Below are 27867 nucleotides of genomic sequence, written 5' to 3'. Positions count from 1 at the left end.
GCCGCGCCGCGGGGACAGCCGCCCCTTCCTGCTCCGCGGAGGCGCTCACCGCCGCGGGGAGGAGCGGGCACCGCCACCGTATAAGGCCCGCCCGCCGTCCCGGCTCCGGCACTCGCACTGCCGCTCCCGGCGCAGCCTGCGCCCGTCGCCCTGGAGACGCACGGGCGGAGACCTGCGCGGGGCGCACCGCACCGCTCCGCGCCTGTCCCGGCGGGGCGCACCGCTCCTCACCGCTCCTGCCCCGGCGGGGGACGCGGTACCGCGGCACCCCCGCGGGGTCCCGTCCCTATCTGCGTCCTCCCGTACCGGCCGCCCCGTGCTGGGCCTGCACGGGCAGCAGCTGCCCGTCTGATTTTGGAGTACATCCTTGGGTCCAAGGGCAAGGCCCTCCTTTAGCATGGGGCGCTTCAACGTCTGGGACTATGTGGTCTTTGCGGCCATGCTGCTGGTCTCGGCTGTCATTGGCATCTACTACGCCTTCGCGGGAGGAGGGCAGAAGACCTCCAAGGACTTCCTCATGGGGGGCCGCAGCATGAGCGCCCTCCCTGTTGCGCTGTCCCTAACCGCCAGCTTCATGTCAGCTGTCACCGTGCTGGGCACCCCTGCCGAGATCTACCGCTACGGTGCCATCTTCTGCGTCTTCGCCATCACGTACAGCCTGGTGGTGCTGTGCAGTGCCGAGATCTTCCTGCCTGTCTTCTACAAGCTGGGCATTACCAGCACCTACGAGGTAAGGTGGAGGAGAAGGAGCCTTTCCACAGCCTTCAGGGAGCTGGGGGGCTTCTCATGCCTGCTTTCTACATGTCTCCCCTCAGTCTCTTCCCCCAAATCCTCCTGCGCTTTGTGCTGCCTCATATACTCAACACTCCCAAGGGCAGGCTGCAACCTGCTCTGTCCCAAAGTGTGCCCACACTGCCTCCGCAGAGAGGAGATGCTCAACCCTGCTGTCATCTCAGGAGCTGTGCACCATGCCAGATCTGTTTCCTCACTCTGAATACTCAGTTCAGCAGGTGGATTAGTCCTCGTGCAGCTTGGATGGTGACATGGTTAATGATGTGTAATTAATATACCAAGAGCAGAGTGCAAGCGCATCTAACATACGAACCAGAGTTCTCAAATCATGCTCCCTCCCAATAGGTTTCTAAGCTCAGGTGCTGCCACAGAAGTCCCTGTCTGGCAAAGTACATATTTGAGCTGTTTCTAGAGATTTTGGGGAGACACCCTTTCCACCTGAGACTGTTCATACTGGTGAATGTCTTCTCCATCATGCTTACACAGGGAGATCAGCAAATGCTCTGTGTCTGCGAGAGTTTTCTTACTTGCACCAAAATACGGCTGAGCTGGTCTTCAGCTCAGCATGTAAGTTAAAGCTATAGCTAGCAGCGCAGAGACTATTTTGGGGCGAGGAAGCATCTGATCAGGACTTTCCTCTAATTTAGAAGGTCTGTGCAACCTGTTTATCTTCCTGCATGGAGATAGTTCCTAGCTGCAGATTTGGAGGCAAATTGCTCTTTTCACAGAGGATATTGGGAAAGGGACATCGGGAAAGGGACATCGGTGCAGTTGAAAGTCCTTGGCTAGCTACTTTGGTCTTTTGCATTTTATTACACTAAACAGGGGCGTTGCAGCACTGGAGGATGAAAACAAGGTTTCTGTTGGTAGATTTAGATAAGAATTCACCAACAGAAATCTCTGGTGGCTTCCAGTGTGTTTGAAACTACTAATCTTTGGACTGTCAGTTATGTTGATACTTAAAATAGGGCTCTTCTAAGTAAAGACTTATAATTATGACTGGAAACTCAGTGATAATCTTGGGGTTAAATCAGCGTAATGCACCTATAAAAGATATATCCTCTATTTGTGGACAGAGTTCAGTGATTAAACAACTTTTTGTGTCTGTCCAGCGGTTCAGCACTGCTTCCTTGCATGGACATGCTCACAGATCACGTTTTAAATGCTCAATACACGTGTGAGCACTTTGAGATCCTTCAGTGTTTGTCTGTGGCAATTGAACAGCTTGGTGGGCAAAGGCAATCCCTTTTGTACAACCACACACTCTAGAGGGTTGTTAGGACAGATGGTGGGAAGAAATCTGCCCTGCAGCATGACAAACTCATTCAGAGGTTGTGCTGTCCCAGGCTAGACAGAAAAGTGAGGGTTCCTCTTTTGCAAAAGGCTAGATTTCCACTTACCAGTAGAAGATGGTGAGCTGCTTTGGGCAGTGCAGAAGGTGAGGTTACCATGGGAGGAAGCTGCTGACCACTGAAAACCTTCTGCCCTCTCCCTCAGCAGTTCGGATAGACACACATAATGCCAGAGTTTCCAAATCAACTAAGCCTTAGGAACAGCCGTAACATTTTCTTTTTCTCTCTGATTTTACAGTGCAAGTGCATTCTGTTGTTTGCTTGTATGTCATTGTGAACTTTTAGGTTGCCCTATGCGGAGTCAAGAGTTGGACTCGATGATCTTTGTGGGTCCCTTCCAACTCAGGATATTCAATGATTCTGTGATAATACATGCTGGTCTTTGCCAGGTCATGGTGCACACCTCCTTGTCTATTGAATGCCTTGAGGCAGCTGGGTAGCAACAGTTTCCATTTTGCAGACTTCGTCATATACTGACTAGCTTGTGTCTGCTTTACTTGCTTGTGTGTCATTACCCAGTGGTGAGGTCTGTAAAGAAATATAAAATCAAGTTGAAAGAGGTATCAATCAAGGTGACTAGGAGTTGTGGCCATTCATGAAAATGTAAAAATGACACTATGCCCTTTCTGTATTCCTTATCACTTCGCTCTAGTCCTATCAATATTGCCAAGTTTCGATATAAACATTTGTTTTTTCTTCTCTTTTGTAGTATTTAGAGCTTCGCTTTAATAAATATCTGCGCCTCTGTGGAACGGTCCTCTTCATTATACAAACGGCAAGTAAACCTTAAAGCTGTTCTGTGGTCCTTGTAGCCACCAGGATTCTTCAGCTTAGTGTGACTGGCTGTCTTAATGGTTGATGAGGTTACCACAGTGCATGGGTGTCTGGGAGTAAGAGAAACAAAGCTCTTTCTGCTCCAAAGCAATGAGGTGGGGAGCTGATGCTGGGCTACCTGCCCCTTTGGTCTCTGCGTGCATTGTTGAGCACCTGGAGCAGTCACTTGGTGTCAGCGCCATGCCAAGAGACAAGTGACCCTTCACTGCAGGGTAGCAGTCTGAAAAGCAGTCGTTTGCCTGCCTGCTGGAGAAACTCAGAACGGGTTCAAAACGTAAACATGCCCCAATTATCTACAGCAGCAGTTTTTATCCTCTGGGTCCGTTGATTCTAGGAGTCTGACTAATTCTGAAGGGTCTGTGAAAGGTGACAAAATAAGCTGTTAGGAGCTGTCATTTCCTGCACATGGCTTTGTACCACCACCACTGGAAAAAACCTGGGTGTCTGCAAACTGAGAAGTAGCAAATTACTCCCTTGGAGAATGTTAAACTAAAGCAGTCTCTGCAATTATTGTTGGCGCGGTTTGCTGTGTCCTGCCCATTCGGTGAGTCAGCATGAGACCACAGTTTTTGAATGTACAGTGAGTGTGTGCCAAATGCACCAGAAACAAAAATGTGTTCTTTTCACAATTTTGAAGTGGACTTTGTGGGGAATTCAAAGCAAGAATGAATATACAATCAGAAAGCTTTTAAGTTCCATGCTTGCTTTTTGCCTGTTTTTGTATTTTTAAGACATACCAGGAGTTACAAGGCAATCACGCTTGCACCAGTAAGATGGTCAATGCAGTGCTAATTACTTATTTGAACAGTCCTGCTTAGCTGGCATTTATAGATACACAAGCCCATAGGAAAAGTAGAGCGCTGGCATGTGTGAATCCTGACACTGTTTCACCAGCAAATAAAAAGACACCACAGTTGTATAAGTTGGAAAAAGCCAAGCATAATCTTTGCTTGCGAAGATCAGAAAAATAATTCTATACAACTTAAATATGTGTCCAAGGAAATTAACTACAGATCTATAGGGGTCTTCCTGTGGCAAGCACTAACAACTTAACCTGAGTAATTATTAAAAGAATAGTGAGGAAAGGAAACCCTCCAAGATTTTAATGGTGTAATTTTCACTGTTCTGTGAATATTGGCATGTGTTTAAAAGAAGGAAAAAAAGGATATGTAGTAATACAACCTGAGAAACTACTGAAGAAGTAGAAGGATTGCATCATCAGTCCTGTATTAATTTACACAAAAATGTTATCATACTTGTGACAAATTTTAATCTCTGATGGTTCAAAGCTCCTGGCACTTGTTTGCTGTGTATGAGAAAGCTGCTTTCTCATGCTGAATCCCTGAATTAGCAGAATTGGAGAGATATGGGTTTGATTGATGGACTGTTAGATGGATAAGGAATTGGCTGGATGGTTGCATCTGAAGATTTGTAGTCAACAGCTAAATGTCCTAATGGAAACCAGTAATGAGTGGTGATCTTCAAGGGTCTGTACTGGGACCAATACTATTTAATACCTTCATTAATGACATAGTGGGATTGAGTTCACCCTCAGCAAGTTTGTGGATGACATCAAGCTGAGTGGTGCAGCTGATTTGCTAGAGGGAAAGTCTGGCAGCCCAGAAAACCAATCCTATCCTGGGCTGCATAAAAAGAAGCATGGCCAGCAGGTCGAGGGAGGTGATTCTCGCCTTCTACTCTGCTCTGGTGAGACCCCATCTGGATTGCTGCAGCCAGTTCTGGGGTCCCCAGCACAAGGAAGACATGGACCCATTAGAGTAGGTCCAGAGGAGGGCCATGAAAACAATCAGAGGGGATCAGAGGGATGGAACACCTTTCCTATGAAGAAAGGTGGAGAGAGTTGGAATTGTTCAACCTGGAGAAGAGAAGGCTGCAAGGAGACCTTATCGCGGCCTTTCAATGTATAAAGGGGGCTTATGAGAAGGGTGGAGAGAGACTTTTTACCAGGGCCTGTAGTGACAGGACAAGGGGCAATGGTTTTAAACTGAAAGAGGGTAGATTTAGATTGGATATAAGGAAGACATTTTTTTGTAGCTGGGGTGGTGGGACACTGGAACAGGTTGCCCAGAGAAGTTGTGGATGCCCCCTCCCTGGAAGTGTTCAAGTCAGGTTGGATGGGGCTTTGAGCAACCTGATTTAGTGGAAGATGTCCCTGCTTACGGTAGCAGGGTTGGAACTAGATGATCTTTGAAGGACCCTTCTGACCCAAACCATTCTATGATTCTATGATTCAGCAGCCCACACTGACAGTTATTGTGTGGACAGCAAGTCAAACATTGACTGGGCTTGACAAGTGTCAGTAGTTGGCTGTGAAGTGAAGCAGCTAGTTCTGAGGAGACATTTGCCAGGGACTGGTCAGGACTGGCAGCTTTCTTGGCATACAAGCTATATATGAAAGCCTAGAGATGACTCATGGCAGGGTCCTCAAGAGAAATAAACATGCACACACACAGGCGGGGAGTAGTAGACAGGTAGGAATAACTGTTTTCCCAATGGCCCCACCATCCTTTCTGGCATGTGCTTGTAGCAGGTGTGCAGCAAGGGGCCAGGGCAATCTGGTCATGCTGGGTGAAGCAGTCCCTCCATACTAATTTCCACCCACAGCTGGATTACCGCTCACTCCAGTTACCTCTTGGCTCTGTCCCCAGCTGCCATGTGGCAGAACTCCACCACAAGGACTGGATTTGACCTGCTCAGGAGCCACAGCGAGTGATCCACCAGTTAGCCATCCTGCTCTGGTTTACCACCTGTGCCTGAGGCAGGCTCCACACTCATGGGAAGGGGAAGGGCTTGCTGGATGCCGGATGACATCTGATTGTGCTGCTTTTCCCTGCCCAAGTCCCACCCCTGTAAATCAGGGAGTGAGAAGAGTTCAGTCATGGAAAGCTGATGCAAGTCAGCTCAGGACCTGACTATGATTTAGATCCTTTGAATCAAGACCATTGACCTTCACAGAAGTTGTTTGCACATTGCAAGCTGTATTCTTCTGAACCATGCCACAGCTGAACTTGTCCTAGTAGTACAAGGCAGTGGTAACAGTGGTTAAAAGGCAAACAGGATTTAAAAATATAGACAAAGAAATTATAGAGGATGTCAGTGTATGAATCCCATTGTGCCCTCAAAAGTGAAGGGAGTAGCTCCTTCATGTCTATGTCTTTACTGTATTGGGTAAAAATACAAATCTGCTGATAATCATGCATGGCTTCATCTTACAGGAGTGTAATCCCTAATAATAATATGCTATCCATAATGACTAACTAATGCTGTATTTTTTTGTTCTTACTGATGTGCATTATAGTTGCATACTGAGAGGCATATTGATCCCAAGACTGAGAAAATAAATTGTAACAGATTCCTCGGCAAAACATGTGTAAACCTCATCAACTTCCTTTTGCTCTTGTTTCTGCTGTATGACTGCAGTTTTAAAGCAATAAAACAAGTTAATTATGAAAGCCAGGAAAAGCTGAAGAGGGATTTGGTATTCAGGAGTCAGTGGTATTTGTTTTAAGAACACTAGGCTGTGAGATTGCAGTGCTGGTTAGTCTCAGACATTCATTTTCTAAAAATTGGAAATATTTCTCAACTGTTATGAATTTAGGAAATATATACTGTATAAATGCTTGAAGAGAAACCATCTCAGAAAGCTATCACCTCTTCCAGGAATTTACATTTCTTTTGATTTTATATCTTTTTTCTCCTTCTAGGCTTTATACACTGGTATTGTCATTTACGCTCCAGCTTTAGCCCTAAATCAAGGTAAGATGAGTATACTGCAACTGTTCTATGTTATAATTTTTTCTGCATATAGTACTGGTATGCTTTTTTTTGGTAATGCACACCTAAAGATATAGCTTAAGGATTCACTGTGAAGTCTTCTAAGATTTCCGTTGATCCTGATGGGAACTCTGATAGAAGGCCTCCCAGTTGTAATCCTAGTCCCTTAATCCCTACCTGTAAGGAATTATAGAAGAGGCTGAAGGGAAAAATCTGCTCTCATTTACTCTCGCTCTCATGCAATATCCTTAGGTCATGGCTACATTCAGAAAAGTTAGGAAGACTTAAGTAACTTCTGGAGGCAACAGGGAGACTAAACACACATTTCATTCCCCTGGTTAAGTGCTCTTCTTCAAGAGGAGAGCTAGGCAAAAGTTCTGTAAATATGGTTTTGAGCTGCCTGGAACTGCTTAACTCGGCCTATCGTTTTTGCCTGGAAAAACAAATGAACAGCAAAGAGATCTTGAACTTAAGATCTTTGTTGTGATATTTACAAAATGAAATATTTCCATTTTGTACTTCAAAATGACTCTTTGCTTTGAAAATGAGCCGCATTTATTTTTAAAGGGGAAAAAAGCTTTTATGTGGAGCCAAATGAAACTTTTAATCTGACACAATTAATCTGTCCACATGGCAAGAAAAGGCAATAACAAAATGCAAATATAAAATGAATCATTTTGACTAGAATGAAAATCACAATTGTTCTGTTTGTTGGGTTTTTTTTGGCTTGTTCATTGAACAAAAGGAAGAAAAAACCCAACGCTGTCTGTGTTGATCTCCTCTGGTGTATAAGTCCCACAGGTTTTATGTCCTTGATGTTTATATTTGCCCTGCAAATATACACTAAACCAAGCTATGAACCAGCCTGCTCCCAACTAGAAGCAATGATTTTCATTAGTTTTGTTGCAGTGTTTCGCGTTAGCCTGAGGTATCTGTCGGGGAGTCCCACAGTGCCCTGCCTGGCAGTACGTGAGTGTGCCAAGATGGGGCAGTGAGAGCATGTATGCCAGACACAGCACAGTGTTGTCTGGCGTAGACATACTATCATGTTTCCCTAAAAGAAAGAAGAAAAAAAGAGACGCTTTTAGTCTGACACATTCCTTCCAGATCATGCTTGAACCACCTTGCCTCTGTGGAGCATCCCCATCCTGTTTACCTGCATAAATCCCTGCCTAAGGACTCTGTGGGACTACCCAGGCCCTTCAAAGGAAGGACACATATTTTAAAAACTGCCTGAGTTGGGGCCTACAAGCATATTAGATGTGTTGATTGACAGCATGGACACTGAAAATAAATAGCCCCTTAGATCCTGAAATATATCTAACTGTTTAGCGATTTCCAATGTCTGTAACAACTATTGCATTTTTAGAACTGGTCAGGGTGAATCCGCTGGTTCAGACACACAAATCTTTCATGGCAATTTTTTATTACTTCCTATTTTTGTATTTAACTTATTTCTATTTTGTTTTCAGCAACCAGACTGGGGTGAAAAATCGACCTTATTTTTTTTTGTCCCCAATGCCTCATTCACACTGGTGCCATTTCCCTCTTTTTCAGTCACTGGCTTAGACTTGTGGGGTGCCGTGGTGGTGACCGGCGTGGTCTGTACTTTCTATTGCACACTGGTACGTGGTCCTTTCAGCTGACAAAAATCTCTGTTCCTTTCACCATTCACATCAAATATGGAGTTTATTGGAGAGTAGCCTAATAACCGGCTTACCCCATGGGAGTACATTTCACAGTGTAGCTGTAACCACAGGGCCATATTCACTCAGGGACTTCTCAGGATGAAAAGGTAGTCACGGTGTCACTCAAACTTTTTCTGTTTTGATACATTCAAACTTCTCTTGTTGCTGAAAGAACAGCAAAAAGATAGATTTCCCTTCCCAAAAATCCTCCTATGATTTTTCTTCTAATCTAGTAGGGTTTAGCTGTGTAATTTGTCAAGCACCTGCTTACTGCAGCTATAGTAGTCCTGTCTGTTATTGAATGGAGCCACTGAAAACAGCACGTGCCACATGAACAGATTGATCTTTAGATTAGTGTTAATTGAGCAAGTGTTCCCAAATTATTAAATGGAACATCAGCGACATACATTTATTTGTAGATGTTGGATTAAATCATGTTTTATTTTTATTCACATGAATGATATACCTTCTGGAGTTAGTGGTACTGTGTATATATAAGACCAGCACTGTTTGCCCATTTATCTTTGATACAAACTTCTGAATCAGGTTATTTGGTGAAAGAAATACTGGGTTAAACTACACGTATGGCCAAAGTAAATTCTAGTACACTTCAAAATAGGGCCAGCATGTCCTGAAAAGGTTCCAGGATGTAATTCCTAAACACTCCAGTACAGAATTAATTCTATTAAAGAAGACGAAATTCATCTGTTACGCATAATACGGATAGTAACGTTTCCCTTAGCTGAATGTGAGTGCAAAGCAAGAGTGCTGCTGCCCTATTGTACCTGATACGTGCTGTTCCTCATGCAGGGTGGTCTGAAGGCAGTGGTGTGGACAGACGTTTTCCAGGTTGGAATCATGGTCGCTGGATTTTCATCTGTGATTATACGAGCTGTGGTGGTTCAGGAGGGAATTGGACGCATTGTAAATGATTCCTACCATGGAGGAAGATTAAACTTCTGGGAGTGAGTTTGTACTTACAGATTATGTGTCTCTTTATTCCTACAAATAGAGCCCATGTGTCTAACTGTGAAATTAAATTGCTACTGAAGGAGGAGGAAGGGAGGAGTTGCAACCCAATTTTTATATATTTTTGAACAAGCTTACCTTATTTGAGGTGTATTTTTTAGGTTTTACACCATGCAAAATCCTGTAAAGAGCAAAGCCTTTTTGCTTTATCGAGTAGGTGTTTTAAGGATACATTTTGGATTCCACTGAAAGTGAATAGGAGAGGACAGTCGTATTTATACTTATAATTTGAAAACAGCTGATTTGGCATTTCAGCTACTGAACCAAAACAGATGGGAAAATAGTAGTTTTTGTCTAATTGGAAAAAATGAAATGTTTTTCTTTTCCCTGAAAGAAAAGTTAAAAGTAGTTTTAATAGTATTTTACTTTCCATTTTTGTAACTAATCATAGCCTAAAAATATCATTTTGCAAGGTCAAGAATAGCCATTCTGTCAGTGTTGAATCAAAAAACACTTTACGTTAAAAAAAGAAAAAAAGTTATTGTACATTTGGTGAGAAACTTCACACAGTGCTATTAGTGAAGATTTAGTGCGACAAGTATTATCTTTCATCCTTTTCTCTATCAGTTCACAATACTCATCGGGTTTTTCTGTAAAATTCTTCATGAAGTTCTTCAGTAAATAATTCATCTGTGGGTATTTTTTTTTCTTCTCATGAACAGTCATTTTTTCAATCTGTTTGGCTGATTTGCAGTGGTTATACTGCATTGCATCTTCCCCCAATCATAGATTTCATAGATGGGAAAAGAACAGGAATAAAGGCATGTAATTAATAGATGAAAAATATTACATTGTTCACCAAGATAAGCATAATTTATTGCTGTATTAAAGTGTGATTTAAAAAGATGTATATTTGTGGCCATTCAAAATCTGTTATTCACTTAGAGCTAAACCAGTAAAATGTTTTACAGAGGCTCTGTCCACAAAGGCTGGGCAAGCAAACACCTTTATATTGGTGTCCGACTGATGTCCCACTAGATAAGCAGGCATATTAGACTTTTTACTGGAGCATCATTTCATCACAACAGTCACAGGCATCATACAGCTTTACATAAGACTGTAGTTTATAGTCAAATAAATTAGTTTAACTTCACCTTTGGGCAGATCAGTGTGTTTCACTGGATCAGGGTTTCAGCTCTGAGTTTCAAAATTTGCTTTCCAGGATTTCATGTCAAGTTGGAGTATCTGAATGTTCAAAATCTGGCCAAATTAACAAAGTTTGTATTAGAACAAGTATGGGGAAATTTTTTCTCCTAGGCATTAAGGTCTTCTCATAAAGAGAATATTCTCATATTCTGAATTTGTTTTCTCTTTTTCCCCTCATTGTAGCTTTAATCCCAGCCCTTTGCAAAGGCACACCTTCTGGACGATTGTTATAGGTGGAACCTTCACGTGGACTGGCATATATGGGGTGAACCAGTCTCAAGTACAGAGATACATCGCATGCAAAAGCAGGTTCCATGCAAAAATGTAAGTCTGCCTATAGTAACACTTAATGTCTGAATTATCCCCTGAATTAGCAGGGGTTGTTCTTTATAAGGGAGATTTTTTAAAAGGAATGGTTTTTGTCCATAGAAAACCTGTTTGTAAAGGGTAACAACTTTTGCTTTCTGTTTTGTGGAGCAGATAGAAGACAAATCGGCACAATAAATACTGGTATTTGAATTACATGTAGTTGCTGTAACATTGAACTTTGTGCCGGAATGTTTCACTGTGCCAGTATTCTTGCATACAAATGGCTGCATTAAGTTTATAGGCAACTTAAAGATCAAATAATGTAGTACTTATGCTGAAGCCGTATCAAGACTGCATCTTGAATTGCTACTCTACTAAACCGAAATCATTGTGTGGGAATTTTGCATAAGTAAAGACTAAAAGATTTTTCCATACCGATGAATATATGCATGAGAAAATACAGAAATGTTTTATTCAGTGATAAAATTGCTGAGGAATAATATATTTTGTTTTCATAATAATAATGATTATTTCTTCAGAAGTTCACTATGGAAACTGGCAGTGTGTTCTGTTTTCGTTGAGTTTAAACATTTCTGATCAGCCTTTACTCTAGAATGAAGTATATTTACTAGCTCTATTATCTTGCCTTTATCTTTAGTATCATTCCAGTAGTTCATAACTCAGGATTTAAGAGTTATTATCGAGCTCATAAAGTCTATTTATAGGAGAAATATATAAATGCATATCGTAAATGTAGTCCCTATAAATTCTATAATACAGTGACATACAGAGAAGGAGTTTTATGAAGGCTTTCACTTCATAAAGTCAGCAGAATACCCACAAAATCATGCACAGTTCAGAACTGAAGTATTTTGGTTATGACAATAATGAAAACTACTTTTCAGTCATTTACGCTGCAGACAGGAATGAGCTGATGCTTATCATCAGCCACATCTCCGGTGTACAGTGCCACATCTCCAACATGCCACGTGGCTTCCCCACAATCTCTGACACATGGCTGGGTTCCAGGTTCTTGGCACTGCAGAGGCAGGAGGTGCATCCCACATCTGTAATGCTGCCTGGCATGATTGCATATAGGAAAACAGCCACATAGATTGTGCCAGATTTGTGTGTCAGTGAGACTGTTCTTCCGGAGCACCTGCTCCACTTAGGGCTGTGCTCCTCTCTCGCACCCTCCCTACCCTCTTTGTAAGGAGGGACAGCACCAGGGCATCCCAAAAGCAGACTGTGGCCAAGGGGAATCTGGCACCATGGTAGATTCTGGGCAGATTTTCTGAGCTGTTGCAGCAGCTTTGACCAGGGCTGGAGGCGATCTGGTTCTGGAGGGGTTTGGATAAGATTTATAGCTCATACCATATTAGTGGTGGCACAGCCTTAATCCACGGAGTCCTCTCCTCCTGGCATGGGTGGTTGGACTCCATGGCATCTTGCTTGTGCCTCACTTGTGCAGGGAATTTCCACTGCATGGAGAAATAATTTTGTATAATGGTTGCATCTTGTCACAACTATAAACACTGCCATTCTGTGGTGACTATCTAGTTCATTTGCAAATGTATTTAGACACATCTGGCAAGACATATTAGTGACCTGCACCTCTTATTGCCATTTAACCTATACGTAGAAGTGTAAAATGTCATCAGGTCAAAGCAATAGGGTTTTGTATCCCTGTAGCATTTACTATGAGGCTTTATAAGAGACAGCACAATAATAAATCAGCTGAGAAAATAATTCTTTCACAGATCCCAGCTTGTGTTTTTTGGGAAGGCCTTTAACAGTGTCACAAGAGTAGGCATTTTCTCAGGCTTTGGGAAAGGATTTCATCCCATTCATGAAACACACCAGTAAGTAGGAGCACATGCTGTCATCCTCAAACAGTAGCTAGGCAAATTGAACATAATGCTCATGTATGAACAATAACAGGTATTCAGAGCAGAAGAGCTACATTTTCAGAAAAATATGGGCTACTATCACATCTTTCTCTATTTTCCTTTCAAGGTCATCATCTGGCATGCTTCAGTGCTAAAATCTTAGAGCCAGCCTGAAACAAACAACTGAAAATAAACCTTGCACAGTCACAGTGCCTACTTCACCCAAACTCCACCCCATGTTACTCACCCAGAATTAATAGGAACACCTCCCTCCAACAGTGCTACAATTATTATGCTCTAGTGCTTAGTCATAGGGTGTACCATGAGCTGGGATGTAAATCAGAAGAAAAAAAACAGCTTTCTTTTCACTGTCAAACACTGACACAGTTTAAAAACAAGAATTGCCAGATTCAGACCAACAATTTCTTTTGCTTCTATGTGTTTCTCTTGGCTTTCTAATCTTTACTACAGCCTCTAGGCTAATACTGCTAATACATCTATTCAAAAGAGTTGCACTGATTTAACTCATTGGTTAAATTTTGTGCTAAATCAGCTTCTGAGTGCCTTATATCATGGTAGATTATGCCAATGCAGGAACAGCTTCAGCTAAATGGATGCAAGACATCCAGCCAATATGTAAGTGTCATCTGTAAGAAGAGGACTACTTCATTTTTACTAAATTATTCTAGAGAGAAATTTAAAGTGCTGCTGGTTCTGTGTTTAGACCACCCCTAATTGTAAATATGAAGCATAAATGCAGAGTTTTCCCTCTATGTGTAAATCAGCTTTTATTTATGTAGGTCTTTTTTAAGAGTTCACATTGTGCTTGTCAATAATTTTTCTATGGTATGAAACTGATGATAGTTCAACTAGCTAATCTAGGTTATGCCTTTCTGAAGATATCTATTTCAATGCCTAACAAGGCCTATAAAGTTCGGTTTACCTCTTCATTCACCCTGATGGTCCTCTAGAGCAGTCCAAAGGCTGATGCCTCTTACCTTCTTGGGAAATGAAAGCACTAAAAGGCTTCCCGAACCATTGCAGGCATGGAAATATTTGCACAGATATCAAAGGTCCTCCCAGTGGAGGTCTTAGCAGCTGGCACAGGTCCAGGGTATGTGATGTGATCCATCAGGCAGTTAAATCACTATCAGTGGATGGTACACAGATAACCGGGAGGCAACTGCTGGAAAGGAACGCTGTTTTTCAAGGCTAAGCTCCCAGTGGGCGTGTTTGCTTGAACTGACCACCCTAGGTGAGAAGAACTTTGTGACCCAGGAGTCATAAAGAGCTGAGATACATTTGAGAAGATTGCATAGTTAGATGGGAGGAAAAAACCCTTGCTGGGCAAAGAGAACAATTTGTTCTTCACTGCCAATAGCAGCTGCCTGTTGTGTGCAGCAAAGGTAGCATTAATGCCTGATGAAAACGTATTTCTGCTCTCAGTGTTAGCTGAAGCTCGAGTCAGGACGTGGGAGGCAATGGGGTTACTGGACCATATCAGGCTCCAAGTTGTTTAGTTACTAAAGGGGAAGCCCTGGGCTAGGTGGCAACCCCCTGCTCTCTGGAAGTGGCAGCTGTAGGTGGCTCCAGACCAGGTCCCAGGTCCCAGTGCCTTATTGCTGCCTCCCACGGAGACTGTCCCAGGAGGAAATTGGGGATTTGTTGCTTTATAAGGTCAACTCCAGCATTGTGTAAGCTCAACACTGCAGCTCCAGAGGCAAAGGAGTGCTGGTGCTGACTAAAAGGTAGCCCACACTTTGATCTGGGGAACCCCTCCTTACAAATCTGTCCAGGGTTTGTCTTTACCAATGGGTGTGGCAAGGGGGGAAGAGCATCTCCTTGCCAGCTGCCTGCACTGTAAGACTCACGCACATGACGAAACGTGGCAATTTCCGTATCGCTCCCATCACGTCCCGAGCAGACTTTGTCAGGGGACGGGCACTCAGACCGTACCACCGAAACCAGAGGTGTCATTCGTATATTTAAAAACGTGATCTCACACCAGGTGAAACGCTAGGAGCTGTATTGTGACTCCCTTTCTGGCAGGCAGCCACCGACCAGGGGGTCTCCTTGGTGCTGGCGCGGGCGCTTGCCTGCTTGGCCCCAGCGGGGTCTTGCGGGAAGTCGAGCTCTAACATGGTGTTTCCGTGCGTGTTGGTGCAGGTCCCTCTACATCAACCTGTTGGGCCTCTGGGTGATACTGACCTGCGCGGCGCTGTGCGGCCTGGCCCTCTACTCCATCTACAGGACTGCGACCCGGTGACGGCAAACCAGGTGTCAGCATTCGACCAGGTAGGGCCCCACGTTCCAGGGAAGGTGGTGAGGGGGCATCCTTCCTCTGCAGCCATAATAACTAGACCAGGGGGGTTCAAGAGCCAGGGGCTGGGAATAATGACAGGCCAGAGTCCCGTATCGGGTGAGTAACACTGAGGGATTAAGCTGAGACCGTGGCGGGAGAGGAATACCCTGGAGAAAGCAGCAGACCTGTCCTCAGCACTGCTCAGTCCATTGTCCCACAGCTGTCCAGAGCTGCAGGTCTCCCAGCGCCAGGCAAGGGGGAGAGCAGCGATGGTGGAGAGCGCTCAGCCCACCCACCTCTGCAGGTATTTGGGGTTTTAATCCAAAATGGGGCCAGGGAGCGCCAGCATTGCATGAAACAGCGCCTTCAGAGAGAAGCGAGGGAAGAGGCTGCTGCCAGAGCAACTGCGGGCCCCTATGAGCTGCTTTGTATCAACCCAGACTGAAACTGCCTCTGCGCCAGGGGAGGCGGACAGCCTTTTCAGATTTGAAACATAATCATGCCCAAAGCGTACACCTGGAAGAAGGCTACCAGAAGGCAGTTCTTCGCTAGCAATGGTGCATCCTTCTCTCCTTCGGAGGAGAGCTGGGCGATCAAAGCGTGCTGCAGAGAAACCACCTTGTAACTGGTGGCAGCCTCTCCCTAAGTAGGCTCTGAGTAGCAGATCTGCCTGAGGAACAAGAGCTCTGGGAACCCACAGACTGACCAGAGTCACAGCCTGAGGAAATCATACAAATCTTTTTTTTGTGTGTTTATGCCTGGGATAATCATAGGCTCTGGATAACACCCCACAGACAATAGCTGGAAAGCCAGGAGAAGAGCACAGACAATGGAGTACGTTAGGCAGGACCACCTGGTCTTTAAGGGTAGAATAAAATGAGATACAGAAAGCCAAGGTGGAAACCTGAAGGAAATTAAGTTGTTCCTGCTAGTCAAATTCTTTTGGTGGAAACTGGAAGCAAGATACTAAGAAGACCAACTTGTCTGTGAAAAAAATGGTTCACAGGAAGAAAAAATCTTAAAATTCTTATCTCTTTCCAGCACTCAGATCTTGCAAAGGTCAACAAATGACACACAGTTTTCCAATAAGGAAATTGTTATTAGGTACCCTGAGGTTATTGGACTGTATCTAAAAACCTTTTTGTGGAGTCAACAGCAGACATAAGCATCTACTGTGGCACCCAAGCCCAACAGAGTGGTGTACAATACAGGCTACCTGCTGCCCAGCACTAGCTTCCTATACCATTGTCACTGGAAACCAAGCCTGGTGGCACGGCTATTTGTCACCTCTGCTAGGTGGTCTAAATAGACTTTGCTGTATCTTCGAGTGAACGTTTTAGGATTGATTATCTCTGTAGAAAACAATAATAGTGCAAGATGGGACATTCAAAATTAGAACGAGCTGGGCAGAATGCCAGTGAGGAGGCTATAACAAAAACAATACAGTAACAAGAAGAAAAATTAGGGCAAGATAGTAATATTTCTTACTCTCTGAATTTTTCAGCTAATGCCATACCTGGTGCTGGATATTCTCCATGATTTTCCAGGAGTGCCAGGGCTTTTTGTGGCTAGTGCCTACAGTGGGACATTAAGGTAATTTAATAATTTGGAACCTAAAGTCTTTTTTTTCTTCTGTTTTGTTAGAGCTAAAGTTGCATTTATACTAAAACTTTTGCTTTTATTTTCTTTGTCTAGCTAATTTTTGTTCTTTAAAAAAAGCACTATAAGATCTTTGATGATGCAGCTTAAAAATCCATAGTTTCCAACAGTGGCTCTCTGAGGTCCTAGGGCTCAAAGCTATTTGCAGTTCCCTACCAGCAACATGAGGAAACAGCTAGCCACATGCCATGTACGGCACTAACAAATCCTTCTCGTTGTGTTTTTCAAGCCCCTTTGCTATAGGAATTTTTAAGTGTTATAAATGGGTGGTTACATAAAATAGCTAGTTTGGGGGAATTTCCTACTGCTCATCTTAATTTTCCTGTTTCAAACTTGTATAACTTTAAAGCCATCTCCCTTTCCTCATCACTGATCTTTGCCTCAGTCTTTAGTAGTAAGACCAGTTGTTCTCTGGGTGCTCAGCCTCGTGAGCTGGAAGACAGGGATGAGAAGCAGAATGAAGCCCCCGTAATCCAAGGGGAAATGGTTAGAGACCTGCTACACTGCTTAGACACACACAAGTCTATGGGGCCGGATGGGATCCACCCAAGGGTACTGAGGGATCTGGCGGAACTGCTCACCAAGCCACTTTCCATCATTTATCAGCAGTCCTGGCCAACCGGGGAGGTCCCAGATGACTGGAGGTCAGCAAATGTGACGCCCATCTACAAGAAGGGCTGGAAGGAGGATCCAGGGAACTACAGGCCTGTCAGTCTGACCTCAGTGCTGGGGAAGGTTATGGCACAGATCATCTTGAGTGCCATTGCGCAGCACATGCAAGACAACCAGGTGATCAGGCCTAGTCAGCATAGGTTTATGAAAGGCAGGTCCTGCTTGACTAACCTGATCTCCTTCTATGACAAGGTGACCCGCTTAGTGGATGAAAGAAAGGCTGTGGATGTTGTCTACCTGGACTTTAGTAAAGCCTTTGACACCATTTCCCACAGCATTCTCCTGGAGAAACTGCCTGCTCATGGCTTGGATGGGCATACTCTTCACTGGGTAAAAACTGGCTGGATGGCCAAGCCCAAAGAGTTGTGGTGAATGAAGTTAAACCCAGTTGGCAGCCGGTCACAAGTGGTGTTCCCCAGGGCTCAGTATTGGGGCCAGTTCTGTTCAATATCTGTATCAACGATCTGGATGAGGGGATCGAGTGCACCCTCAGTAAGTTTGCAGATGACACCAAGTTGGTCAGGAGTGTTGATCTGCTTGAGGGTAGGAAGGCTCTGCAGAGTGATCTGGACAGGCTGGATCAATGGGCTGAGGCCAATTGTATGAGGTTCAACAAGACCAAGTGTTGGGTCCTGCACTTGGGTCACAACAACCCCATGCAACACTACAGGCTTGGGAAAGAGTGGCTGGAAAGCTGCCTCATGGAAAAGGACCTGGGGGTGTTGATAGACAGCTGGCTGAATATGAGCCAGCAGTGTGCCCAGGTGGCCAAGAAGGCCAATGGTATCCTGGCTTGTATCAGAAATAGTGTGTCCAGCAGGGCAAGGGAAGCGATCATCCCCCTGTACTCGGCACTGGTGAGGCCGCACCTACAAACACTGTGTTGGTTTTGGGCCCCTCACTACAAGAAAACATTGAGGCTGCTGGAGCGAGTCCAAGAAGGGCAAACGAAGCCGGTGAAGGGTCTAGAGCACAAGTCTTATGAGGAGCGGCTGAGGGAACCAGGGTTGTTTAGTCTGGAGAAAAGGAGGCTGGGGGAGACCTTATCACTCTCTACAACTACCTGAAAAGGATTTGTAGTGAGGCAGGTGTCGGTCTCTTCTCTCAAGTAGCAAGTGATATGACAAGATGAAATGGCCTCAAGTTGTGCCAGGGGAGGTTTAGATTGGATATTAGGAAAAATTTCTTCACCAAAAGGGTTGTCAAGTACTGAAACAGGCTGCCCAGGGAAGTGGTTACGTCATCATCCCTGGAGGTATTTAGAAAATGTGTAGATATGGTGCTTAGGGACATGGTTTAGTGGTGGACTTGGCAGTGTTAGGTTTACGGTTGGACTCGATGATCTTAAGGGTCTTTTCTAACCTAAATGATTCTATGATTATTCTATAGACTGAAGATCACCAGTCTGGCTTTGTGCCTTAGGAGTGCTGGTTTCTCTGACCCCATAGGGAGCCTGAAATAGTTCAGTTTGGACTAGAAGCCTAATTTTTATATGACTATAATTAGATTATCTGAATCCTCCTCTGAGAGTGCACTCAAAGTAATCAGTGACCTGCATGTAGGAATTTTACCTACCGAGATATAAACTGTGTAGAACATTTGTGAAGGCATCACGTATACCAGTAGTGTTTACAGCTTAGCCACATGTAATAGACTTCTCCAGGCCTAGCTTTTCATCAATATTTGCCTTGTGTCAACTAAGAGAAATTATTTTAAAAAATTTTTGTAAGCTATTAACTGCATCACCTGGAATAATAGGTTATTTCAACCAATATAGCAGTTGCATTAGTTTTCTGACATTGGTCTAGACAGTTGCAGTTTCTCTCTGCCAGTAACCTGTCTGTTATCTATGATTTCAGCTTCTAAGTTAAAAAAATTGTTTAAATCTTGCCTTCTGTAGTACTGTGTCCTCCAGCATCAATGCTCTGGCTGCCGTGACTGTCGAAGATCTCATTAGGCCGTACTTCAGATCCCTCTCTGAAAAGAAGTTGTCATGGATTTCCATGGGGATGAGTATGTCTTGGAAAATATCTTTTCTACTTTTGCTTTACAAAGCGAGGGCTTGATTCAGATCTCGCTTGTGGCAGTGTAAGTCAAGAGTAAGTGCATTCACACCAATAGGACTACATTGGTGCAACACTTAGGGGAGACGAGGTCAGCTGTGTAGGTTTTACACAGAATGGGGGACAAGCTATTTCAAGTGAGTGTAAGAAAAAAAAGAAGCCATCTCGTTTGATCTTTAAGCAGGAAAGATGCGCTGCGTCTGTATTCAATATTGGTTCACAATACTACAAAGCCAAATGTCTCAAATGGAAACACCTGTTATTTTTCTTTCATCTGCCAAAAATGAGAAGCATAGGAAGCAATTTTGTAACAAACCTTTTGAACTGAGTGATACACAAGCAATAGCATTGTCCCCCAATAACATTCCAGAGAACAACAAACTTGACGTCTTCTCTGATATAATCTCAGACCCTCAGTCTGTTTAGATCCTCTGTTTAATGTAGCTCAAAGAAGAGGGTCAGAACTAGGCTGAGCAGATGGTTTAAATATCTCAAGTGCAATTGCTGTCTCTCCCAGTTGTACTGTCTGTGACCAGTTGCAGGTGTAGCCCAAGACAGTGTTTGTAGTAAGTGTGGAAAAACCACAGTCCCAACATGGTGTCACAGCCCATACCAGTGAGCACAGCAGACTGGTGGCAGGTGACAAGTATTAAATATTTTCACCTGAGAGCAGTTTCTTAAACGTTATTGCAAATAATGTTTATGCCAAAATTGTTGTTGGTCTTACCACGAGTTGCCTGACATATCACATTAAACAGTGAGATTAACTTATTGCTTGTGCAGTGAAACAGGAGCGGAGATGCAAAAAACAAAATAAGCTGTTGTTATGGGTCCTTGGAAGAGACACTATGTCCTGGTGACCCAGGATGTTCTTTGTCATGGCACCAGCTCCCAGTAATCTGCCAGCATTTACTTTCTTGCTACAAAAACTTTAGACTGAGAAGCAAAAATCATTGCCTCAAAATAAGGACTATGACACAGGAGATTAGCTGAGAAATACAAACAATATGTATGGTATTGCCACTATGGCTAATCCATATGGCTGACATTTAGTAACTAATCTTTAATAATATACAGGAAGAGGATTTTGTCAAGTTTGCATGATCTCCTCTTAATGTAAACAGAAACCCGACCTTTTGATGAAATCAGGCTCTCTTAGAAAAGAGCCCAGATGCCAGCAGGTTTGTTTTGGAGATGTCAGGGGCCACACTGGGTTAGACGGAAACATTTCTATTAGTGATTTTCAAACTTTGGCAGATTTACGCATCATTCTGCCTTTCCCACACAGGCCTGTTTTATGGTGGAGTCTGCATTGCTATGGCTGCACTGGCATCTCGTCTGGGAGCCTTGTTGCAGGTAGGTGTCAGACTGCTTTTTCATGCCTGTGTTGAATGACCCAGAATGCATTATGTAAGAAAATAATTGCCAGATATCGTTATGAGATTAGTTTTTATTCTTTGTTGGGTACTGGCCTCAAACATGGCTCAGCCTCTGCTTTAAGCACCCATGTAACTATACCAAGTCCTGCTGGCTGAGTAAGCGCCAGGTAAAAAACCCTCATAATTTCCTTCTCAACATCTTCCCTTCTTGCCATGTTGGAGGCTTTAATTTTCTTGCACAGCACATGATAGCAAATTCTCTTCCTTCCTCAGGCAGCGCTCAGCATTTTTGGCATGATTGGTGGCCCCCTTTTAGGACTATTTGCCTTGGGAATCCTCTGCTCCTTTGCAAATGGAATTGTAAGTAGAAATTTAAAGCCCTGTTTGTCCAAAACTCATTGATAAATTTGGGCATCTCCTTCCCCCTCTCCCTCCAATAATTTTATGTTGGGCAGCAAGGGAGATGTCTTTGATACTTTCCATGAGGACATTTCCCCTTGCTCCCTTTCTTCCTTACCCCAAGCAGGTGATGAACAGGGCTGTATAGGAACTTGAGTTTCCCTCCCATGAAGAGATTTACACGACCAGAGGGGGAAAAAATCTGAATAAAAATGAAACTTTGGCAAGGATTTCTGGAAAACACAGTTTTAGAAGCAGGGAACAATGTGTCTTGAGATGTAGCTGCACAACCAGTAGACTCGGACGATGTTGGCCTGTCTGAGCAAAAGGGGGTCAGTCTGGCAAAATGGGGCCCAAGCACTTGCAGACTGAATTGAGGTGTTCTCAGAGTGCTTCAGTATTGTGAAATTATTATTTCCAGAGGAAAAAGCTATTCCATCAAAACATGGATTTGACAAACTTTGGGGATATGGTCCGTGGGTTAGTCTGACAGGATTGCTATTTCGTAAGGTTCACTGATCACTAACCTTTACCTCTTTGCAGTTACAAATTTTATGTATATACTTAAAAAAAACCCCACTAGCTGTCAGCCAGAAAAAAACCCCACCCTGAAGCAGAAGACACTTTTGCAAAAACAGATCACATAAGAAAAAGGAAAAATTGCTTCTGTAATTGTTCAAGGAGGGCCACAAATAAAGCAGTATTTTCCCATATACCACGCAGCCCAAAGCCATCCTTTGATTGTAAAGGCATAGTGGCAGAATAAAGAGAGCTCACAGCTCAGGAGCTGTGAGTAAACACTGTATTTCCCAAAAGGGGAATGAAGTAAACTCTCCAGCTCTCCCCAACTGTATATTTCATTTTTGCTATGGAGCCTCTAGTTTAGATTATCTTGACTGTTTCTTACTCATCTAGGTGTTGTTTTTTTCAAATATCCTTTTGCTTTTCATGTAAATCCAAGTTTCATTTTCTGTTTTGCAGGGTGCATTTGTGGGTCTTGTCAGTGGCTTTGTTGTTTCACTTTGGGTTGGAATTGGATCTCAGATTTATCCTCCACTCCCAGAGAGGACCAAGCCACTGTATCTCTCAACTGCAGGCTGTAATATATCCTCAGGAAATTTGTTGTCAACAGAAAATCCATTTACAACAGTCTTCAACACACCAACTGCAGAGAGGTATACAAGTTCATAATGTGCAATGAACAAAGCATGTGTTTGTTTCTTTTAAAGCAACAGGAACATCTGCCTAGCATTTGGGTTACTATATCTAACCCTCCCTGGTTTACCTACTGGGCTATTTAAGATGAAGCAGTTTTCTCTGATTTTTTTTTTTTCCCCCCTCTCTGTCAGAGTGAAGTTTGTCTGAATTATCCCAAAACAGAAGTCAAAGTGAATCTTCCTATTGATCTGAAAAGCTTCAGTTCAATATTTTAGTCTAAAGGCTTGGATATGCCTTACTGGAAACCATGGTGTTAAAGAAAGCGTAACAGAATCACAGAATCAACCAGGTTGGAAGAGACCTCAGGGATCATCGAGTCCAACCGTTGCCCTTACACCACCCTGTCAACTAGACCATGGCACTAAGTGCCATGTCCAGTCTTTTCTTAAACACATCCAGAGATGGTGACTCCACCACCTCCCTGGGCAGCCCATTCCAATGTCTAATAACCCTTTCTGAAAAGAAATTCTTCGTAATGTCCAACCTGAACCTCCCCTGGCGAAGCTTGAGGCTGTGTCCTCTTGTCCTATCGCTAGTTGCCCGGGAGAAGAGGCCAACTCCCACTTCACTACAACCTCCCTTCAGGTAGTTGTAGACTGCAATAAGGTCACCTCTGAGCCTCCTCTTCTCCAGGCTAAACAACCCCAGCTCCCTCAGCTGTTCCTCGTAGGTCAGACCCTCCAGACCCTTCACCAGCTTGGTCGCCCTCCTCTGGACTCGCTCCAACACCTCAACATCTTTCTTGAAGTGTGGGGCCCAGAACTGAACATTTACGTGGTGCTTAGGGACATGGTTTAGTGGTGAACTTCACAGTCCTAGGTTAGCAGTTGGACTTCATGATCTTAAAGGTCTTTTCCAACCAAAATGATTCTATGATTCTATTTATAGTTATTGGATTAACTGCCACAGTCTCTCACATGAATTAAAGTTAGTAGGCAGTGAAAGGGAAATTTGCCAGTTTAACAGCTCCACCTACAACAGTTTGTCTGTGCAGAAATAGTTCTATTCAGGAAACTCAGAAGAGGGCATAATCCATATAATGGGCAAAATATAAGCAATTTTCTCCCCTCTGCAGTTACCATATGTCTTACTTTGGACAATCACAATTAAGTGTAACAGTTATGAGTGACAGTATAGGGAACAGCAGGAACATAAAGAAGCTGAACAAGCACATTTCTAGGGATTCCCAGTCCTTACACCTTAGAGCATTGTACAATCAACAGATACCCTGGTACACACATGGGTGCCCAACATCCAGTTTCATATACTACACCTCTCACACGAGGCCTTCAGCATTGCTCATGGCTGCAGGGAAGCAACTGTTGCAACAGAGCACCTTGTCAGGGAGAATAAAATAAGGTGTAATCTGAGGTGTAACAGTTGCCTTATTGTTTCTGGCTGGTTAGAGCTACACATGGCTGGTTTCCTACTTTCTTTTTTGTGTCCCCTCCTTTAAATAGTGTCCCCCCTTCTAAAGAAGTTATCCCTTCATCTAGATAGCTGGAGTGCTCAGCTCTGCACTAGATTCCTAGCAGAGATGGGACTGTCCTGTTTTACCTGCTCTGTAGGTACTGACCTCACTGTACTGACCAGTCTCCTCCTGTACGAATGAACTTGTCCTGCAAATTTTAGAACAAATTTTCAGTGCACATTTTATTGTATGGAGGTAGTTCAAGACTACCAGGTCGCTTGGTTCAGAAGTAGAGACAACATTTTCAAGCTGCTTGGAATAGGAAAGCAGAGATTAACACTTTTTCTGCTCTTTTTCAGGCCTGCCCTGGCAGACAACTGGTATTCCTTGTCTTATCTCTACTTCAGCACACTTGGGACACTTACCACAGTAGCTGTGGGAATAATTATCAGCCTCCTAACAGGTACTAGTTCCAGAGCTGTGATTGAACGTGTCCTAGATCTCTTTCAAACTAAGATGACCAGAGAGCTGTCATTGCCACGGAAAGTGCTGGTGACCCTATTGCAAACACTGTGTAAATGTTACCGTCCTAAATCTCATTACCTCCCTTCAGCACTTCTGCATCCCACTCTTGGTCTTCGCTCATAACACAAGTTCCTTCAAATTTCTAAGGAGAAGGAAGTTCCAGCACTTTTTTAACCTCAGGGCCAAAGAAGGAAAAAAAAAGAAAAAAAAAAAAAAGACATCTGTCTTTCCTGTTTTATTAGATGCCAGCAGGGGCTGGAAGTTTAAGGGTTGTCCCTGAACATGGAAACAACTCCAAGCAAGGAGATACACCCGTGCTTCTAGAGGACAAAAGCAGTTTTACTTTGAGTGAGTTCAGAGCACTCAAGTGTTATTGTCTGCACCCGTACAGTGCATGCTTTTCACCACATTCCCCAAGGACGTACCTAAGAGCTGCAGACTCTGTGCATGGCTACGTCAGCTTCTTTCTCAGTTTCCTTGTAGTATTTGTGCAAGGGGCAAAAAGCAGCACCCCACAGGTAAGAGCAGGGACTTCAGTTCCAGTCCGTGGCCTCACTACTTTTTCATCTTGGTGAGATGTAAAGCGCGCCTGTGGTCCACCTCATGCATGGCAGAAATAGCACAAAAGCAGCTGCTCTCACAGCTCTCCCCAGTATGCCCAGCTAGGTTCCTATGACAGCCCTCATCTTTGAGGCAGTTAGAGTTCAGACCTATTAGTCTGACCTACAGCTACTCCAGGACTATGAAACTCCAAACCCAGCAGACAAACTCATTTCCATTAGCTTCTCTGTGCCTTGTGACTAATAGGCACAAGTTATACTTCTACAATTTTTTTTCCCCTGTGAGTTTCTGGAGGAATTGCTCCCCCCTTTCTTCCCATCACAAGCTCTTCCCATTGCTATAGTGATGCTTGTAGACAAATTTTGCTTTTTACCAGGTTGGGATCAGGTCACTCACGGGCCATGAAACAAAGCATGAAAAACAGGCAACTCAGTAAATCCAGATGAGAAATCCTCAGCTCAAGAAAGAGAAACCCAGAAGAACTAACTCAACCACACTGTCACCATGCTTTTTGAGGAGCAAGATCCCATTTAAGCCTCAGGTGGCAATCAGAGCTAATTCCCAGCACCTGCATTTCCTTTCTTTCCCACACACGTTCCCACACAAGCATAGTTAATCTTCCATGCCTTAAAAATGCCCAAACATCCCATTAACCCTCATCCCCCTTAAATAACTCACTGTAAAAATTGCTGATGACTCTGGAGACAGGAGTCGTGCTGACAGGGAGCTGAGGATGGGGGCTCAGGCTCCAGGACAGCACTTGGTACCATAGCTCCTGGACTGGCAGGGTGGCACCAGATATCATTGTATGGGATTCATCCTTTCCTGAGCATTGTCTCAGGTTTTTTACACAATAAGAAACCTGAGGAGGATATAGAAAACTCTGGGAAATGGCTAAGGCATTTCAAATAGACCTTGAGGGATCATTTTATATTTTGAGAGGTGCAGGGTGTACATCATCATAAAGAAATGATCCCTAAGGCCTGTGATTGCTTGTTGGCTTTTGCTGCATGACTCTGTCCTGCTTACCTGGCCTGGTGCCTGTAGCTGGGCTCTGACATATCGTTTGCATGTGGAAACATGGCTGATTGAAATCTGCCTATTTTGCAGGAGGACTAAAGCAGAACACAGATCGTAAGTTCCTGCTGACCAAGGAAGATTTCCTGTCCAACTTCTCGTGGTCTAAACCTGAGACAGTAAGTGTAATTATGCATCTCTGATTTAAATCAATCTTTCCTCCTTGGGACAAAGGTAAACAGTCCCTGGCTTATTTTTTCCTACCAGGATGAATAGCACCTGATGCTGCCTGGTATGACTGTCTGCTTTAAAGCAGTAGCAGAGCACAAGGCAGGTAGGAGTAAAGCAGCTGGCATAGGCAGGGAAACTATGTTTGGCCACAGCTTGACTTCAGTGAACAACAGAGCAGCAGCTGAAACAAGGGACAGTTGTTCTCCAGGTTTCTGCCAAAATACTCCCTCACTAGTCTCTTGGAAGCTGGCCCAAGGCACGCTGTGGACTCAGCAAAGCTTCCTTTGTTTGCAAACATGTTCTCTAAAGTCCCAATTTTTTTTCAACTTCAGCTACTGTTTGAGAGAAAACGTTTCTTGTCAGTGTATCTGTTTCCTAGCTCCCTCCCTAAGGTGTAAGAAAAAGGGAGATATTATTGGGTAATAACCTCCCTTAGAAGGGAGAATGTAGGGGAAATTTGTTTGTTTTTTTTTTTAAATAAACTGTAGATCTCTCTTCAATTAGTATCATCAGGATGCTGAACATTCAAGCTCAGCTTTGTTCAGTGCTTTTCAAGTGCTGCAGTACAGGCAATGCTCATATCTTTGAGATGGTCCCGTTTGCAAAATGTTTCTCCCCCATGATGACAACTCCTTTTAGTATGATCTCATGTATTTCAGCTTCTGGATATGACCAGGGAGAGAAAGGGCTTTTTACAATACTATTGTAATGCTATTTGCCTATGTCAGGACTGGAGACCAGCTATCCAGCTGTTGTCATTCACTTTCTTTAATGGGCCAACATCTGTTTTCACTATCTGGGAATTTAATCCCTGAAGTCTTCTGAAAAAAAAACAACACCCACATGGAAACTAATGTCCCCAGCCGTACTATTTTCTGTCTGGAGTCAGAAACAAGTGTCTGCCTGATTATACAGCTGGGAGCTGGATAACAAGTGCTTGGCATCACAAATAATGCAGAAAGTTGTTGAGAAAAAAAAATCAGGGGGGACTGAGCAACTTTCTTCACATGAAGAACTCAACATCTCTTTATGTTTAACAGAGATGGAACATCAAAGCAATGATGCACGTTAATCTGCTCTTCGTGTCAGAGATAGGTCAAGGACCAAGGGTTAGGAGTGAATAGCTCAGGGATCTGGTGGTGACATGTTTTCATGTCGCTAGTCATGAAAACATCAATTAGATCTTTACACACCCAAAAATGCCTTAGACAGTTTGCAGGACAAGAACATTTTATGGGACAAGAACATTTTACACAACTAATACCTTATGCAATAAGAAACTTTCCATGCCCCTAGAAAAATACCAGCTATTGCAATGAATAACTGTTTATCCTCTGCCAGCAAACAACGTGTTTTCCTGCAAGGCATCCTGTATGTCAGGCCTGACTCTGCTTGCATGCAGGTCAAAGAGAGGAAAACTGTTTCTTCCCCTTCACGGCATGGCTTTTGTCTTTTGTTTTTTAGCCAGAGAAAGTGGAAGTGTTGAACTGGAAACCGTTTACCATGGCAGCTGAAGGAACTGACAACCCTGCTTTCAGCCACATTGAAATGGATGTTGCAAGCGATAAGAACGAAGTCAACGGCCTTCGTATATGA

The 27867-nt window shown here is 43.7% G+C and overlaps 1 protein-coding gene across 1 annotated transcript; it reads left to right on the top strand.

Annotated features, from left to right (window-relative positions):
* The first annotated feature begins 397 nt into the window (after positions 1 to 397).
* SLC5A8 (solute carrier family 5 member 8) lies at positions 398 to 27867 on the top strand. Its single transcript, XM_068401372.1, is given in 16 exon segments — positions 398 to 730; positions 2854 to 2919; positions 6704 to 6755; positions 8331 to 8398; positions 9272 to 9426; positions 10820 to 10960; positions 15001 to 15080; positions 15083 to 15129; positions 16641 to 16729; positions 19368 to 19480; positions 20819 to 20886; positions 21183 to 21269; positions 22290 to 22483; positions 24297 to 24400; positions 26134 to 26219; positions 27736 to 27867. Coding segments are annotated over 16 exon segments (1815 nt in total).

This window comes from Nyctibius grandis, chromosome 5 (assembly GCF_013368605.1).
Source record: "Nyctibius grandis isolate bNycGra1 chromosome 5, bNycGra1.pri, whole genome shotgun sequence".
Classification (NCBI taxonomy): Eukaryota; Metazoa; Chordata; class Aves; order Nyctibiiformes; family Nyctibiidae; genus Nyctibius; species Nyctibius grandis.
Note: the sequence above shows the minus strand (reverse complement) of the source record. Positions and strands in the feature narration are given on the sequence as shown.